We start from the raw sequence: 17,416 nt of genomic DNA, 5'->3' as shown, positions 1-17,416 counted from the left end.
GTGCTGCCCCTGTAAATTAACCCCAAAGTCCCACACTTCCAGGTTTCATGGCAGCATGTGAGGAGCATGGTAAGGAGATGAATGAGCTGCTTCTCACTTGAGGGAGCCAGAAGCAGATCATTGTGGTGTGTATTGGCAGCGGAGGGAGCTGGCGGCAGACTTGGGGTGAAAGGCAGCCCAAATCCACCATCCTCTAGGAATCTGCTGCTGATGCAACCCACATCAGGGGGCCTCATAGATGGGCCAGCAGTGGGTATTCAGTTGGAGGCAAAGGTGGCATAAGTAAGGTTGGGCATTGGCTGAGGCCCTGCCTACCAAAGTGCCTGCCTGCCTATGCCAGCTCTCAGAACCAGAGGCAGCTCCCAGCGCTCCAGGGACTGCTGTGAGACATCTAGTGCAGGTTTTTCCTTTCTGTCCACTGACATTCATTAACACATTTTCCAATATCTTATTGATAAGGTCCACTCCAACTGGTATACACAGGGGGGGAGGGGGTCCTCTGTTTTTGTAAACAGAGTCATGCAAAGCACAAAACACCCCTTGAGCCCTTGGGAGGCCCCAATCCGCCTCTTGCCTCTTTCCAGGGAGGAAAGGGAACAACTTTCCACCAGGGATGAGCCGTGGGTGGGGAGGCAGGGCCTCCCCACTGGAGTCCTTCAAAAAGTGCCGCTGCTGTGTGAGGCGCAGGGTGGGGCGGCAGGTGAGGCAGAGCCTCCCCCTGGGAGTCCTTTGAAAAGTGCCGCCGCCAAGTGAGGTGGTTGTGGGTTGCACATTGTGGTTGTGCATGGGTTGTGTGTGCTTGCACACCTCACACGGGGGCAGCGCTTTTCAAAGGGCTCCCAGGGGGAGGCTCTGCCTCACCTGCCTCCCCACCCAGTGGGACTCCCATGGGGAGGCTCTGCCTTGCCCTGCCTCCCCACCCTGCGCCTCCCATGACACTGATGCTCAGTGAAGGACCTCCTTGGAGAGGCTGTGCGCCTCCCCACCCAGTGGGACTCCCATGGCTCTACCTCACCTTCCTCCCCACCCACGCATGAGCCTTCTCAGCACGTGCTTTTAGCACCCATCCTCTTCCCCGCATGCCCCGCCCACCCAGCAAGCCACGCCCACCGCTCCTCGCCGGCCCGCCCCCTTCTCCCCGCCCCCTCTCATCTCCTCATTGGCTGCTCGGGTGTTTACGTCACTGCGCCTTCTCCCGCACCGATTGGCTGGCCTAGGCCCCGCCGCTCTACGCGCGCGTGCGCAGTGCCTGAGTCGGTATCTCAGAGGAAGCGGTTCGCAATGGAGGACGGCGGCGGTGGGAGCGGCAGCCAGAAGCGGAGCCAGGCGGCGGCTGCGGCGGGGCCGGGGAGCGGGGACGACAAGGCGTCGGGGCCCTGGAGCAAGGACAAGAAGGACCCCGGCGGCCCCGCGGCGGACAAGGAGCAGGAGCTGGTGAGAGCCGCGAGCGGAGGCCGAGCTGAGTCACTGCCAGGCCTGGAGCCGGGAGGGGCCGGGGGTAGCTGGGCCCCTCCCCCACTCGCACCTGCACCTGGGTGAGGAGCGCTAGGAGGGGCTGGGCATGGAGGCGAGCCAGGAGGCAACAGGAGGGTCCCAACCCAGAGGCTGGCTCTGGGTAAGAACCACAGTGGCCCCCCAGGTGCCTCAGGGAGCCTGCAAGACTACACACTGCATCCTGTGGCAAGGAGTTCCGCAGGCTCATTGCATAAGAAGGTAGGAAGAGCCCCACTGCTGGGTCAGGCCAAAGGGCCATCCAGTCCTGCCTCCTGCCCCTCACTGCGGCCCACCAGGTGCCTCAGGGAGCACCCAAGGCGACACACCGCATCCTGTGGCAAGGAGTTCCACAGGCTCATTGCATAAGAACATTAGAAGAGCCCTGCTGCTGGATTTGGCCAAAGACCCGTCCAGTCCACCGTCCTGTATGTCATAGACAGTGGCGCACTTGATGCCTCAGGGAGCACAGAAGACAACAAGAGACCTGCAACCTGGTACCCTCCCTTGCAAATTGGTCCATATATTCAGTGTAGTTTTTAAGAGCTTAACAGCCCAATGCTATCCACACTTTCCTGGGAGTAAGCCCCATTGACTCTACTGGGACTTACTTCTGAGTAGACATCCATAGGATTGGGCTGTAAGTGTGCTGTAGAAAGGCTTGTTAATGACTATTAGCATTATCACGCTAAATACAGGTCCAGCCTTGTTATACACAGATTTTTTATGCATGGATTTGACTCAACACAAATGGCCCCCGCAAATGAGAAGGAATGTGCTGATCCCTGGAGAAGGGGAAAATGCACCCCTTTAAAATCACAGTTTTAAAAAGTGTAGATTGCCAGACTTGACCTACTTGCTAGCGCTAATTCGCTTTTTGCTTTCCGTGCTGTTGCCTGCCTGCTTGTAGATAGGTGATACTTCAAAGCCTCAGTCCTTTGGGGTACTCTTGCAGACTAGAAGACTTCAGGAAAGAGGTGGTCAGTTCTTTATATATGTGTATGGATACTTTCCTTCTTGTGATGAGCATGGCTAAAGCCTGAAAGACCATAGGTGAGATATGTGCCCAGCTGATGCTTCACAAGATGAACTGGAATCTTGGGTCTCTAGTTGGCTATGCATAGAGTAGGACAGGGAGTTCACATCAGACTGTGTAAGAAAATGGAATCGATTATCTGATGTTTTTTGTTTGAGAGAAGGGTGCAGGGGGGTTAGACTTGATATGACCCTGTTTCTGAAGTGGTAGGTACATACTGATCTATAATCTGACAGCTATCCATCTGCCGTTCAATCTGAGGATTTTAAGTCTGGAAGGGAACAGAAACCGCACAGCATACAGTCTTCACAGCATTGTCCAGTGTTCTAAGTGCAGGTAGCTGCAGAGATCTTTGCTTTCCATTTTACCATGAAGGCTTAAATTAGGATTTCTTTGGACATCGGGAGATACTTCTTAATGTAGGTGATCAAGCAAATAGTTTGTTGTAAGTCTAGGGTAGATTCTTTTTGTGGGGCAATTGGATGACTAAGGCTGAAATCCTGTGCACACTTTCTTTGGAGTAAGCACCATTGAACACAGTGAGACTTAACTTCTGAGTAGGCATGCATAGGATTGTGCAGTTAGTGTTTTTCTGCCCACTCTGCCACACAGTGTAGAGCAGTGGTTCCCAACCTTTAGGAGATCATGGACCACTGAAGCAAAAAATTGGAATTGTTGTGGACCACATACAACTCTCACCCCGCACACAAAAAATACATTTAAATTTGTAATACAGGCAACCCTCATTATCTGCAGGAGTACCATTCCTGGAACCTCTGCAGATGAAGAAAACAACAGGTATTTGAAACCAGTGGTTTTTAGCCCTCCCCTGAACCTGACTGGAACTGAGCTCAGGTTGGTCTGGAGGTTCTTCTGAAGCCCCACATAGACCACACAAGGAAAATTTTTTTTTTTTTGCTGAAAACCAAAAGTTGTCTTTAAACAACTCTGAGCTTCATTCTTAATCCCGTAAAGGTTGTGGGCGAATGTGTGCGGCCTTGGTGGGCTTCAGAAGAGCCTCTGGAAGCTCCAGGTTGGCCTGCACCATGGGTTTGGGGATCTGCGGATGAAGAAATCCGCGGGTACCAACCTGTGGATAACACGGGCCTCTTGTAATTAGGAAAGATTTATTAGAGATTTATTGTTTATAGAGATATGTGGTTTGCTGATTTTGCTGCCAGTTGCAGCTATAGGTAGTCTATTCTCTCTCCAGTGGTCCATGGGGGAATGCTAACTCAGCAAGATGCTGGAAGTGGTCAAAAGTGATATTTTTTCTTGTGACCTCACAGACCACTTCTCAGGGTCTTGCAGACCACCTGTGGTCCCCAGACCACCAATTGGGAACCAGTGGTTTAGAGTGTTAGAGAAATGCATAGATGAGTGTAAAGTCATAATGCTTGCTTGAGATGCTCTCTTTTGCCAATGGAGGGATGTTGGTAATCTCCAGAAGAAAAATACAAAATACTTCTGTTAATATAAAGTATTTTGTCAACTTTGCAGTTACGTCTGAGATACAAATCAAGTGGTACCCTAACACCAACTTGTTTCATAGGCAGCATTTTGAAATGTGCAAAATGGGGTGTGACCTAATTCTCATTAGTACAGATAGCAAAAAGCTTCTGAAGTCACTGCATACTATATTAGTATTTGTGCTTTGTTAGTTTCAGACCAGTTGTCTTCACTTTTAGTCTAATTTGTATACGTTTATCTGAGCCCGCGTTTGATTTTCCTAGCCCTAGTTTCATGAATTCTTAAACATGGGTCACGGTACTATGCCACTGTGACAGTGATGTCTCTTACTCTCTCCTTGTTCTCAAAATTTTTGATCAGCAGTTTGGCCTACTGACTGGGGTTTTTTAAAACTGGGAGGAGGTGAGCTTCCTCTGTTTCACTCCTATTTCAGATGTGGGGTACAGTCCAGAGCAACTGAAGGTGTAACAGAACTCTGGATTTTCTGAGCCTTTTTCCAGATGTCTGAATTTTCACAATTTTCCTCATTTGTTACAGTCTGAGGAAGACAAACAGCTGCAGGATGAGCTGGAGATGCTTGTGGAGCGGTTGGGGGTAAGTTCCTTATTCCTAACCAGGAGTTTGATTTCCACAAACAACAAAGTCTTTCTTTCCTCCATGTTCTTTCCAAATCCAGGATCTGCATAACTTCTTACTGCAGAAATCATAGATGACTGCATGTAGCATTGATTTTCTGTAATGCCTGAATGGCTCTTGGAGGTGCAGGACCTGCTAGTAACAGATTTAGGGTGTAATCCTAAGCAAATTTCCAGCACTGGCATAGCTATGCCAGTGGGGCATGTGCTGCATCCTGCAGTTGGGAGACAATCACGGAGGCCTCCTCAAGGTAAGGCAATGTTTGTTCCCTTACCTTGGAGTTGCATTGCCCTTACCTTGGTGCTGGGAAGTTGGTTAGGATTGTGCCCTTAATCTCTTTGTGCAGGAGGTTGGTGCATGGTGCACCAATGAGAGAATGATGTAACCTTGCTCCTGCAAAATTCTGCATAAACTTTCAGTTCCTCAGATTTAATCAACAAACAATTAATGAGTTTGACTTGTTGCTGCCACTGTGCAGCTCTAGTTTTTAATGGTCATTAACTGCAACTTGCTTTGAACCTAAACTTCCTAATGGACAAAATGAAAGGTTGCAAGGCAGCCAGCTGTCTCAGCTCAGGATGAAAGTTTTTAATGGCAGTGGGTTGACTCTGCACAATGACAGTGTTGGATAGAAAAGACATTGCGGTTTTTGGGGGATGGTTTTTTTTCCTGATACTGGGTAATCTGTTTCTGCAGGAGCATGACACCACTCTCTATCGGCCTGCCCTGGAGGAACTGCGTCGGCAGATCCGTTCTTCCACAACTTCCATGACTTCGGTTCCTAAGCCTCTGAAGTTCCTGCGGCCACACTATGGCAAGTTAAAGGAGATCTACGAGAACATGGCCACAGGGCAGAACAAGGTACGCCACTTGATTTGCCTTGGAGGTGATAGTTGCCATTTTTATCTCTCTGTTATCAGTCCCAGCTGTATAAGAGCAAATGTGGGTCCCTAGTAGGCTGAGTCTTGGTATGGATTGCAGGCTCCCTACTCAGCTTTGCTGTGGAAGAACTGCTGTTTGTCCTCTTGGAAACAGTAAAAAACAAACAAAACCAAAACAACGCTCTACTAAGTAGCTTTGTGCATTTCTTGTAGCCTTAAAGGGACTTTGCGCTCTTATGGCTATAAGAAAGTATTACCTGTGAAGATACAAAAACCCTGTGTCACTTGGGTTTCCATCTTGGGTAATTGGTACCAGTTTGGGGAACTGATATTGTAGTCCTTCGACACTAAGGATTATGCCATCCCTGGCAGGGTTCCTTTGAGGACTTAAGACACATTTTGTAAGGCAGAGGTTTTCAGACGGGGCATCACGATGCCCCAGCCTGCGGGCCCTGGCCTCTTTGCCCTTAAGGGGCAGGGGCAGCCAGGAGACAGTGGCGCAATCCCCAGGAGTGTGGGGAGCTCTGTGCGAGCGTCTGCAGAGCTTCACGAGGCTTCCAAAGTGAAAGTGGGGTGATCGCGCCCTGCCTCCTCTAAATCAGAAATGGAGTGCAATCGCTCCACTTTCACTTATGACGGGGCTGCAGGGACTGGGGTGCACCCTCCAGTCCCTGCAGCAGCTGTCCCTGGGTGCTAGGAGCCCTGCGTGAGCCTCTGCAGTTCTCCCCAGGTCAGCAGCAGTGAAAGTGGAGCAATCGCACTCCACTTCCGGTTTTGCGGAGGCAGAGCACGATCACTCGCTTTCACTGCTGCTGATCTGGGGAACCCTGCAGAGGCTTGTGCAGGGCGCTGCAGGAACTGGAGGGTGCACCCCAGTCCCTGCAGTCCCCCTGAGTGGAGCTATCCTGGGGATCGCGTCACTGCCTTCCCCTGCCCTCGCTGCCCGCCCCGCAAGGACTTACTATGGTTTCAAACTCTGGGAGAGTTTGAGAACCGCAGTTGTAAGGCTTTTGGTTTATAAGGCTTTTGTAATTTAGGTTGGGTTATGCTGTTGGTGGGATTGCTATTTGACATCTCTTGACTGTGCTGAGTTTTAAACTGCATGCCTGATTGGTTGATTGCTGGCTCTTTAATTACAGTTGACCCGCAATATCTATGGGGATCCATTCCTGGACCCTCTGCGGATTCCACAGATGTAGAGGGCCCTCAAAAGACCTCCTGGATGCAGCAGGAAGCTCCTCGCTATGTCTCAGAACACCTCTCAAATGTGACCGGAAGGCTTTTCTGTTCGCATCTGGGAGGTCTTTAAGGCTCTTCTGATGAGGGGTTGGCACTCTTGTTGGGTCATATCCGTGCTCCCAAACCTATGGATGAGAAGGGTCAACTGTATCTATTTATTGTGCTTGTTTTTATGTATGCTTACCTTGTCATGTGTTTTATTATCATAAGTTGCTTTAATCATATTTAGGAAAAGTGAAATATAAATTTTCTATATAAATGTTGTATTGCCTTTGTAGGCACTGCCCTTATTCCACTCTTCTAAGCATTATTGACTTAACACTGGAATACATCCTTAACTCTGTTTCCACTCACAGCATTTTGCAGCTGACATAATATCTGTTCTGGCCATGACTATGAGCGGAGAGCGAGAGTGTCTCAAGTACCGGCTGGTGGGATCCCAGGAACCCTTGGCCTCTTGGGGTCATGAATATGTCAGGTAAGCGCTGAATGGAGAAGTGGGGTCAGCTGGAACTAAGGCGCTGGGATTAATGGCTTAGATCAAAAGAACCAATAGAATGCGTTGACCACAGATTGAAAAGCAGTTTGGAGCTTTGTGTCATGTCACATATAATGAAGTTAAAAATTTCACTAACCGTGCCCAAGCAGCTCTTTGGATCCAAGCCTTTATTCTGCGCGATACTTTACACAGAATGAGAGGAAGGTCCCTGCCCTGAGTGGATTCTAGTATAGACAGACACAAAGGGGAAAAAAAGAGAATGGGAAGGGAAATGAAGCTGGGCAGGCAGGGAAGAATATGCAATTATTTCACTGTGTGCTGTTTGTTACAGTTATATCCTGTCTTTCTCCAGTGAGTCTCTTGATGCATATCTAGGGTTCCCAGATGATTTTCCGTTAAGGGGCTGATCAGACTGTATTCGTATGTCTTCGGCAACATTGCAGCATCATGTATAGCAAGAGCACTGTGGTTCAGGGCTGTTCTCCATTGCATGTAGCCCACACTTTTTTCAGCCCGAAGAACTCTCTCATTATGATGTGACTGCTGCTGTTTCTCTTAACAGATTGCTCTTTAATCATGAAGATTAAGAGTATCTTGATGTTAAACCAGATGAGCTTATTTTAACCCTGGGAAGGGTTTTCTTGCAGTTTGTCTGTAAACTGCTAATCTGAGTTAGATGTATTCATCTTCTGTTCGAAGCACAGTGTCTCCCTGAGACTGCAACTGTTTGGTGATGATTTCTTACTGTTACTTAATCTGTCCAAGCTACTAGACCAGCACTTCCCAAAGTGTGAGTCACAAGCCCCATGCCTGGTAGGTCATAACCTGGGCCCTACCACCCACCCTTGATTTTGGATGGTGAAACTGGAAGTGACTTTCTGAGGCTTCTGTGGGCCAATCTGAAACCCACAGAGACCTATAGATTGGATAGCTTGTCTGGAAGAGGCCACTGAGGTCTTGCAAGATGGTGCAGGGGAGGACAAGGTGGGTTGCAGTGCCAAAGGTTTGGGAAGCATTGCACTAGACCAGGACCAGGCAAACCCTGGCCTGAAGGCCAGATCTTCCCTCCAGTGACCGGCACTTCTCATTCCGGACTGCTGTGTCTCTCCATGACCCCCGATCAGGACATTGCAACACTCTGGCCAGTTGCATCTATGGTGCAATGCCTCAGTGAGCATTGTGTCCAGATTTCTGGGCAGATGTGACTGCCCAGAGTGTCGCGCTGTCCTGATTGGGGGACATGGAGAGACTCGGCGCTCCAAAACCCAAAGTGCTGGTCGCACCGGGGAACGCATTCCCGATGCACAGCAGTTGGCGCTTTGAGCACCGCTGCACTAGACAGTAGCTTTCTATGTCAGCCATGCTCTGTGGTAATCTCTTGAGTAGCTTCTACTTCAGCACGTTCTAAAGCCTGTAGAGTCCACATTATGACATCCAAAGTTGGATATGTCGTCTCTTTTTAAAACACACCTTTTCCTTGACCCCTTTGGCACCACCCCCTAGTCCCCATTCCTTATTGTAACTAAGCTTAAAGATTTGTGCCTGATTTCAAGGATCTGCTTGAACACTGCCCATTTCCAACTTCTGTTTTTGAAAACGCATTGGCCTGCTTCCTTCTGACCAAAGGGGGGGGGGGAGAGCTCCTGCTGCTCTTTTACAGGTTGGGCATGGCTACTTTTATGAGACACTGTGTGTGAGTGTGTAGTTGAGATTGGTCAGATCACTTGACTTCCCAAATACTTCTGGCTTCCATGTTGAAGAAACCCTGGTAATTGGGTTTGCTGCTGATGGGAAGATTTGGAAGGGTGCCCTTTTTTTTTAGTGTTCCCTTTCTGGTAATAGCAACTACCATTTCTGGGACTTCCTGTGTCAGGGTGTCATGTCTGTTATAGGCCCCATGAGGTACCTGAAGGTATGTGGCTAGATCAGATGCGTGGGCTTCGTGCCTTCATCCCCCCATCCCTGCCCAGTGAGCTATGGCAGCCTCTCCGTATCGCTGAAAGGCCATGTAATGAAAATTCAGTACTGGACAGTTGCAGTCACTGGGGAAAGGGGTTGCATTAATCAAAGATTAACTGGGGAGGAGGGGTTATTAACTGGGAAGGGTTAAGCAAAAATTAACTAGGGGAGGAAGAATTTGAAAAAAAATAATCTGTATAATCTCTTCCCCCTCCCCAGTTAGTTTTTGCTTTCTCCTGCTCTTAAGCTCTTCTGTGGTTTTTCCTTAAATCTTGACCTCCCCCCCCCCCCCCAAAAAAAAAAATTCTAAATGTTGTGAAAACCTGACTCTTAAGAGGCAGATTATTGAACTGATATGTGCCCACTTGGTTTTGGAAATTTCATTTTCAACAGATAATAAAACTTGTTTCGTTGAAGGCCATTGGATTGTGCAGTGCAGGGCCTCCAGGTGGTGCATGATGGAAGATGTTCCCCTCCATCTCTGAAATCATCTTTCCTGAGATTACTAACGACATTCTTGCTTTTGAAAGCAAAAGGGGCTGTGATTCTGTTCAGGGAAGAAACCAGCAGACACTGTTGTGTCTAGAACTGGATGTCCTGCATTGGGTTAAGTTCATTTCTGTTAACAGTACTTTTTTCTGACAGGCACCTGGCTGGCGAAGTGGCCAAGGAGTGGCAGGAGATAGATGAGGCAGACAAGAGCCAGAGGGACACGCTTTTGACTCTGGTGAAAGAGATTGTGCCGTACAATATGGCCCACAATGCGGAGCACGAGGCCTGTGATCTGCTCATGGAGATTGAGCAGATGGACATGCTGGAAGAATATATTGATGACAATGCCTATGCTAAAGTCTGTCTCTACCTTACAAGGTGAGAGAGGGGTGTGTGTAAGACAGGTGTGGATTGGTTCTGGGTGCTACAGTGGGAGCTGTTTCTACTGAAAGGCTTGACAATTGCCTCTTTACCCTCATTCCTGATACCAGCCAGACTTCATCTTCTTCTGATCTTTCTTTCTGTCTCTGAAGCTGTGTTAGCTACGTCCCTGAGCCTGAGAACTCTGCCCTCCTCCGCTGTGCCCTCAGCATCTTCCGCAAGTTCAACCGTTACCCAGAAGCCCTGCGCCTTGCTCTTATGCTGAATGACATGGAACTGGCAGAGAACATCTTCATTTCCTGCAAAGATGTGTATGTGGGCCCCTTCTCTAGTGCTGGATGCTACCACTGAGTTTGAGAGGACTGAGGGCTAGGAGTACAGATGATGGGTTTGGGTAGATGCAGTGAGCTTGAATTGTCCTGGGTACATAAATGAATGGGTTGATTCAGTCATTGAAGAAGCATTGGTATAGTGCTTAGTGTGCAAAGCCCTTCATATTATTCTCTTGATAATGTTCTTGCAGTGGTCCTGTGAGGCCCGTATCATCTTTGTGTTGCAGCTGGGGAGCTATGGCTGGGAAGCAGCTCCTAAAGCCACTCGGTTTCTGGCAGAAACAAGACTTTGGGGGTTTGGCTCTGACTCCCTGCTTCTAAAGTCAATTATCAAAGTCAACTAATAAGCATGTCATTCTAGCTGTTTCTTAACAGAGCTGTTTGACTTCTAAAACAATCACAAGGTTACCTACATTTCATGCCGAGAAACTAATTTTTGCAACCTGTGCAAATTTTGCAAATTAAACAAATCTGTAGTTCTTGCTTATTTTGCATTTTGTTCTGCTCCTTCATTTTGGCTGCAGAATATGTGATTTTGTTTTAAGAACCACAGAATCCCAGAGTGTTTCCATTAAAGAAAGAAAGAAAGAAAGAAAGAAAAATTGGAACTGCCACACAGAAACTGATTCATTTACTTCTTGAATTACTTATTTCCTGCTCTCCTTTACAAAACCAGGGCAGTGAGTAAAATAATATTTAGGGTGCAATCCTAACCAACTTTCCAGCACTGGTATAGCTGTGCCCATGGGGCATGAGCTGCATCCTGCAGTTGGGAGGCAGTCACCGAGGCCCCCTCAAGGTAAGGCAATGTTTGTTCCCTTACCTCAGAACTGCAATGCACTTACCTTGAGGCTGGAAAGTTGGTTAGAATTGTACCCTTAAAAACATAAAAGCAATACTTAAACTAGATTTTTTTTAAAAAAATTCTTATTAAGGTTCAGATGATTTTTATTGTAAGTATATTGGAGTTTAAAAGCTTGTGTAAACAGGAATGGCCTCTCCTTTTGGAGACAAGTCAACATGAGCACTGACAACCTCCACAGAACCTAATTCAGTGCTGTCTGACTTTGGAGGACTGCTAATAAAAGAAGAGATCTAGCCTTGCTAGAGGTGACCTCGCTCCTCTGAGATTTTCTTACCTAGAGATTAAATGTGATACCTTGATACGTGCAAAATGCATGCTCCAGCACTGCTGTGTGGCTTTTGCGTGCCTGAGAGATGGGAAGATATTTGAAAGATTTTTGCAAACCTTGTTACTTTTGTCAGTAGGAGATTGTGCATCTGTGTCTTGGTACTGATCTACATGCATTGCCTATCCTGTTCCACAGGGTTGTTCAGAAGCAAATGGCCTTCATGTTAGGTCGTCATGGTGTCTTCCTAGAGCTAAGTGAGGATGTGGAAGAGTATGAGGATCTCACAGAAATCATGTCCAATGTCCAGCTCAACAGCAACTTCCTGGCCTTGGCTAGGGAGGTGAGTCCCATGCAGGCTGTGAGGTTGTGGTGCGGGTGGGTGGGTGGGTGATTGTGAACATGGCACCTTGAAGGGGAACAGTTGTGTTTGCTGATGTTCAGAAGGCCACAGGTAGAACAGCAGCATTGGTGGATGCTGATTGAAAGACCTAGATTGGTTGTAAGCATCTGGGAATGTTTTTCAAACACTGTCTGGTTTCATTACAGAAGCAGAATTGTCACTGTGTGAAGCTGTTGGCTTTGCTACTGCAAACAAAAATGGAAACTTCTGAAGTGAAAACATTGATAATGAACCAAATATATGACAGGACATATATTGTGCAGAGACACATTGCCTCTGCCTATTAGATTCCTTCAAGCAGGGAATAGACCACTTTATTATTGTCCTGTTGGCAAAAGTGTACATGGAGCATTTTCTTGTCTCCAAAGTGGGTGCATTCAGGGACACCACGGGGCTAGGGGCTAAATAGCCTTCCTGCTCCTGCAGCAGTCCTGTTTTTCTTACAAATCTCTGGTTCTGGATTCAAGATGGGCATTGCTGTGGTGTCCTGGGAAGGAAAAGCAAAGCTAGCTGTGGCCTTTGAGGGTTCAGGTTTTGCTGTAAAGTGGTTGGTGATGGAATAATGACACATCAGGAGATCAAGTGGAAACTTTCTTGTGTGAGTATGGGGAGTAATAGAACTGATCTAGATCAGGAGTACTTAAAGGGGCACATAACGATGTCACAAACTTCACTGGCATTGGCTGCTTACTGGCTATGAACTGCTGAGCTAGATGAGTTGCTAGTCTCACCACCATTGCTGTTATGCTATATATGCTGATGCAGATTCTGAAATAAATAAAAAACTTGGCATGACACTCTCATTCCTGTAGATGGGACGAGTAATTCTCTTTTTTCCCTTCCAGCTTGATATCATGGAGCCTAAAGTACCAGACGATATTTATAAAACACATCTAGAAAACAACAGTAAGTGCTGCAATCAAAGCAGTGGGGTTGGTGGGCACTTTCTCTGGGTACAGGACAAGGTGGCACAGCTCTGGATAGAATGGGCTAAAGAACCTGCCTGAGAGGAAATTCCACAACCTAGTTGCCATCACTGAAAATATCCTGTTTTTAATATTACTTTCTAACGATTCTGGATTTTGTTTCTATGCCACCCTTCTTCCAAAGTGTTTCCACTCATGCTCACAATGGTCTTTTGAGATAGATTAGGTTGAGAAAGGCTGGTTGATCCCAAGGTAACCAACAAAGGTTGTTGGCTGGCTGAATGGGAGTTTGAACCCTAGTTCTGTTCCAGCACACTGTACTGATTCTGCTCATTGGTTTAAGCCAGGGATCTCCAAACCCGACCTGGGGGCCAGATGCAGCCTACAGTGAGCCTCTCTCTGGCCCGTGGCCAGCCTGTTGTCCCCTGAAAGCCTCTGGCCCACTCAACTGAACAGGACCAGAGCTGTGCTCTGATTGCATCTGGAGGGTGTTCTGAGGGCCAGAGAGGCTGCGTGAATGAGCCCACTCATTCATTTATTCATTAATCTAAGTTCCATTTTTAATTTATTTATTTAAATTTTATATTTAAATTTGTTTCTGGCCCTCAGCACTGTGCCAGATATTTCATGTGGCCCTCTGGCCAAAAAATTTGGTGACCTCTGATTTAAGCTAAGCTTGAGTCTAAGCTTGCCAAAGATAGTTTGGTTAATATTCATTTTATGATGTGTAGTTGCTGAAATATTTTCAGTTGTTTTTTGTGATGATCATGGCTTTTTTGGTTGAAATTGGCATGTTAACTTGTGGAATATTAGGCGAGGTATATTTTGTTTACTTGTGCCCTGTAATTATACCTAGTGGGTACAATCTTATTTAATCATCTTAAATAAGTTTTTCACAATTTAACCCAGACTAGGGTAGTCATCATGAATCTAGAACCCTTTTTTGGCACCACAAAATTCCTTCCTGATTGGTTTCCTTCCTTGTGACGTGGACCTCCCCCCTTCCAGTATAAACGGAGGGCTTGCTTGCTGGACTGTTTGGTTTCCGTAGGCTGGAGCACCTGCACTGTTTTGTTTCTGTAAGCTGGAGAGCCTACACCATCTGGGGGGGCATTGGGCAAACATTCCCTGCATTTTTTTTTAAAGCAGTCCCCTCTGTTGCTACCACACCTGCTCTTGTGTGTGTGAGTGAGAGAGAGAGCTCCACCTTGCTGCACATGCTCTGGCTACAGAGGTTTTCCACCCCCCCTCCCCTCTTCAGCCTCTTTGCTGGCTCGGGGGCTCCAAGAGTGTTACTGTTCCTTCACAAGGAAAACCTCTTCCATGGCTCCAGGGCTATTTCCCTGCCTGGGCGAGGTGGAGCCTTTCTGCAGTGTTTTGGGCTGCCTTGAAAAGGAGAAGCCAGAGCAGGGCAAACGAGGCAAAGGTGTGTGTGACTTTCGGTTCCCCCCACCGGATTCACAGACAAATCTGCAGATAAAAAATCCGTGGATAAATAGGTTCACCTGTAGTCAGTTTGAGAGGTCTGCAATGTGAGTTCATGTACTACATGATGGGGAAATCCACTTCTTGGGGGCGCCAACTTTATTACGGAGTCTGATCACTTGTACGGAGGGGTTGATTTGTATGGAAAAAGACACTCCTGGCTCCTAAACTCATGGCTAGAATATGAAAGTTGGCCATCTCTGCTTTGCACAAAGTCAGTCTTGCACATTAATCTTGCAATGCACTTTTCTGCCACCACTGTAAATTACTGATGGGAGTATAAGTTCTGTTAAAGCAAGCTGGTATTAAGACAGACAGCATGGTTGTCTTGATGTCTGCCAAATCTAGCAGGCTGCTCTTCTCTCCTTCTTTGCCTGCTACTGCACATGGGAGGAACAGGAGAAATATGGATGATGCTCCAAGCTGAGAAGTGCTTGGATAGTTCTAGGCTGGGACGGGATTGTCTGGGCCGTGCATCAGTGGCGCTTGGCTCACCCTTGTGCTTTCTCCTCTCTCAGGGTTTGGTGGCAGCGGCTCTCAAGTGGATTCAGCTCGCATGAACTTGGCCTCCTCCTTTGTAAATGGTTTTGTGAATGCTGCCTTTGGGCAGGACAAGCTGCTGACAGATGATGGCAACAAGTGGTTGTATAAGAATAAGGACCATGGTGAGCGGGAAGAGGCAGCAGCTAGCCTGCTTGGAAGAAAATTTGGGAGGGAATTAGGCCCCTTTGCTACAGAACTGGGGATTTTTTCTTTTGTGGCAAAACCTGCCTGTATGGCAGGGAAAGGGTGGTGATAATAAGTCTTTGTAATTTGATATTTTCTTTCATGACACTCTTAGCCAGCATGCACATCACAGAAGTAAACTTGGAATTTACGGGGTGAGGGGTTCACTCTATTCACTGTAATGGTTACAGTTCTCTGGTAGCCAGAATGTAGGGATGTTGACCTGGCTTTGTGCCCCTGCCATCCAAAAGTACTGCATAGCATGAAGACAGACAATGAGACTCCCAGTTAAGCTGGTTGTTTCTGACCAAACTCGAAGTGTTATGGGCAGTTCCATTAGTTTTTATTTCTGTAGAAAATTGTGGATAGGTGGGGACCTAATTTTCACAAAGAAAAATATGCAAAGATGAGGGGGGCTGACCTTCCTGGCTGCCAGCTGCTCTACACCCCTGTGCTCCATTGCTCTCAGTGGTTTTTCTTCCTAGCCCAGCTCAGAAACTAGAAATGAGTCAATCTGGAGAGAAAAATACTCTTTAACAGAACACGGGGAGCTGAGGGGAATGGGTCACATCTTTCACCATCAAAATTAGGCACCTCCTCCCCACGTCTGTTAAAAAGAATATTCCATGGAATTCCTTTTCCAGATAGGGGTTGGCTTCCCTCTTTTGCCTTCCTCAGCGCTCAACTAGCCCCAGAATTGACTGTACCCAAGGACGGGGGTCTCCATTCTTTTTGGCACAAGGGTTGCATTGTACATCTGGCATGATGTCGAGGGCAGGAAAAATAAATATAAATTTAAAATGCAGGTGGAAAAAAGACAAACCCAAGCACAAATGGCTCCCCATTCACCTTTCTCCCCCAGTGACCAGAACTATAGAGGCAAACAAATGAGGGAAGAAAAGGGCAGAGCAGGGAATTTAAAACTGTTTCCAAATGGGGGTGGGAGGTGGGGAAGGCAAATGAACCCAGACACACATGGCTCTCCACTCACTTCCCAGCAGTCCCAGAGTAGATGCTTCCACATGCAGCCCAGTGCCTCTTCCTTTCCAGCAGGCTGCTGGTCGCTGCAAGCACCCCCTCTAAATCCCTTGAATGGTGCTTGCCCCACATGGTTCTTGCAGATCTCTGCAGGTCTTCAGAGAGGTCTGCAAGCCTCACCTTTGCAAGGTTTGGCTTCTCTGCAGGCTGGAGATTCCAAGAGGGCTAGAGAATCTCTGGGGGCCGGATTTGACCTATGGGCCATAGCTTGTCTCGGGTGTGATCCAGTTGCTGACTCTGTCTTAAGAAGCGTCTGCCTCTGTGCTACAGGGATGCTGAGTGCCGCAGCCTCTCTGGGGATGATTCTATTATGGGATGTGGATGGAGGGCTCACACAAATTGACAAGTACTTGTATTCCTCAGAAGACTATATCAAGGTGAGTAGCCCTGTTCCTTGTCTCCACAGCCTACCCTACTGCTGAGTTACTATACTTTTGTGGTGACTTGTCAATACAAGGGTTGCTATGGTCAGTATTGCAGCCAGTTATGAGAACTGCAGTCACCTTATTTGTGCTAGAATTTCAGGACATCTTGCAAATGAGTGAATGCTCAACCTAAAGTCCAGGAAACAAAATGAACTCTTAGATATGCTCATTGCTCTTTTGTGGCTGGATTCGGTGCCACTGTGGTAGCACCTGCAGATGGCAATCACATAAATGAGGCCACTGAGGTCATTTCCTGTGCCAGTGTTGCCCCTTTCAGTCTGGTTTAAATCCTTGAGTAGGGATGGTTTGTTTTTCCTCCAGCCTTTTTACCGGTATAAGCAAGATGGTCTTAGTATTGGTAGGTCCTCTTTTCCTCCATGTGTGAAGGCCTCAGTTTAGGTATCCTCCTATGATGGATATTTGCTGTCATAACCCACGTTATACTTCATAGTGCCTGTTGACTTTCTGTCTTGCAGTCAGGGGCCCTCCTGGCTTGCGGTATTGTGAACTCTGGGGTGAGGAATGAGTGTGACCCTGCCCTCGCACTGCTCTCTGACTATGTCCTCCACAATAGCAACACGATGAGGATTGGTGCTATCTTTGGGTAAGAGCTGCTAGGGCAAAGTCTTCAGTTCCCTTCTGTGTGGACCACTGTGTGTACCACTTGCATGACATGGTTCTCTCTTGCAGGCTGGGACTGGCATATGCTGGCTCCAACAGAGAAGATGTTCTGACCTTGCTGCTTCCTGTAATGAGTGATTCCAAGTCTAGTATGGAGGTGAGGAAACTTGTCTTGGGATGCTTCAGGATGTAAACTCGGGCCCCAGAGTGTTGATGTCTTTGTGGCCCACTTCTTTGTAAAGCATA

At 47.5% G+C, this 17,416-nt stretch overlaps 1 protein-coding gene across 1 annotated transcript in view; it reads left to right on the top strand.

Annotated features, from left to right (window-relative positions):
- Positions 1-1,253: 1,253 nt before the first annotated feature.
- The window catches only part of PSMD2 (proteasome 26S subunit ubiquitin receptor, non-ATPase 2), a 31,053-nt gene continuing 14,890 nt past the window's right edge, over positions 1,254-17,416 (top strand). Inside the window, exons 1-12 of the mRNA XM_066619950.1 lie at positions 1,254-1,434; positions 4,535-4,591; positions 5,330-5,494; positions 7,110-7,231; positions 9,857-10,081; positions 10,237-10,395; positions 11,745-11,889; positions 12,795-12,855; positions 14,879-15,025; positions 16,395-16,501; positions 17,026-17,153; positions 17,240-17,327. Of these exons, the coding sequence (XP_066476047.1) occupies positions 1,282-1,434; positions 4,535-4,591; positions 5,330-5,494; positions 7,110-7,231; positions 9,857-10,081; positions 10,237-10,395; positions 11,745-11,889; positions 12,795-12,855; positions 14,879-15,025; positions 16,395-16,501; positions 17,026-17,153; positions 17,240-17,327 (1,557 nt within the window). The 5' untranslated portion in view covers positions 1,254-1,281. The remainder of the gene's footprint in view (positions 1,435-4,534; positions 4,592-5,329; positions 5,495-7,109; positions 7,232-9,856; positions 10,082-10,236; positions 10,396-11,744; positions 11,890-12,794; positions 12,856-14,878; positions 15,026-16,394; positions 16,502-17,025; positions 17,154-17,239; positions 17,328-17,416) is intronic.

The sequence above is a fragment of the Tiliqua scincoides genome, chromosome 3, assembly GCF_035046505.1.
Source record: "Tiliqua scincoides isolate rTilSci1 chromosome 3, rTilSci1.hap2, whole genome shotgun sequence".
NCBI classification, from domain to species: domain Eukaryota; kingdom Metazoa; phylum Chordata; class Lepidosauria; order Squamata; family Scincidae; genus Tiliqua; species Tiliqua scincoides.
The sequence above is the reverse complement of the archived record's forward strand: the minus strand, read 5'-3'. Positions and strand labels throughout refer to the sequence as shown.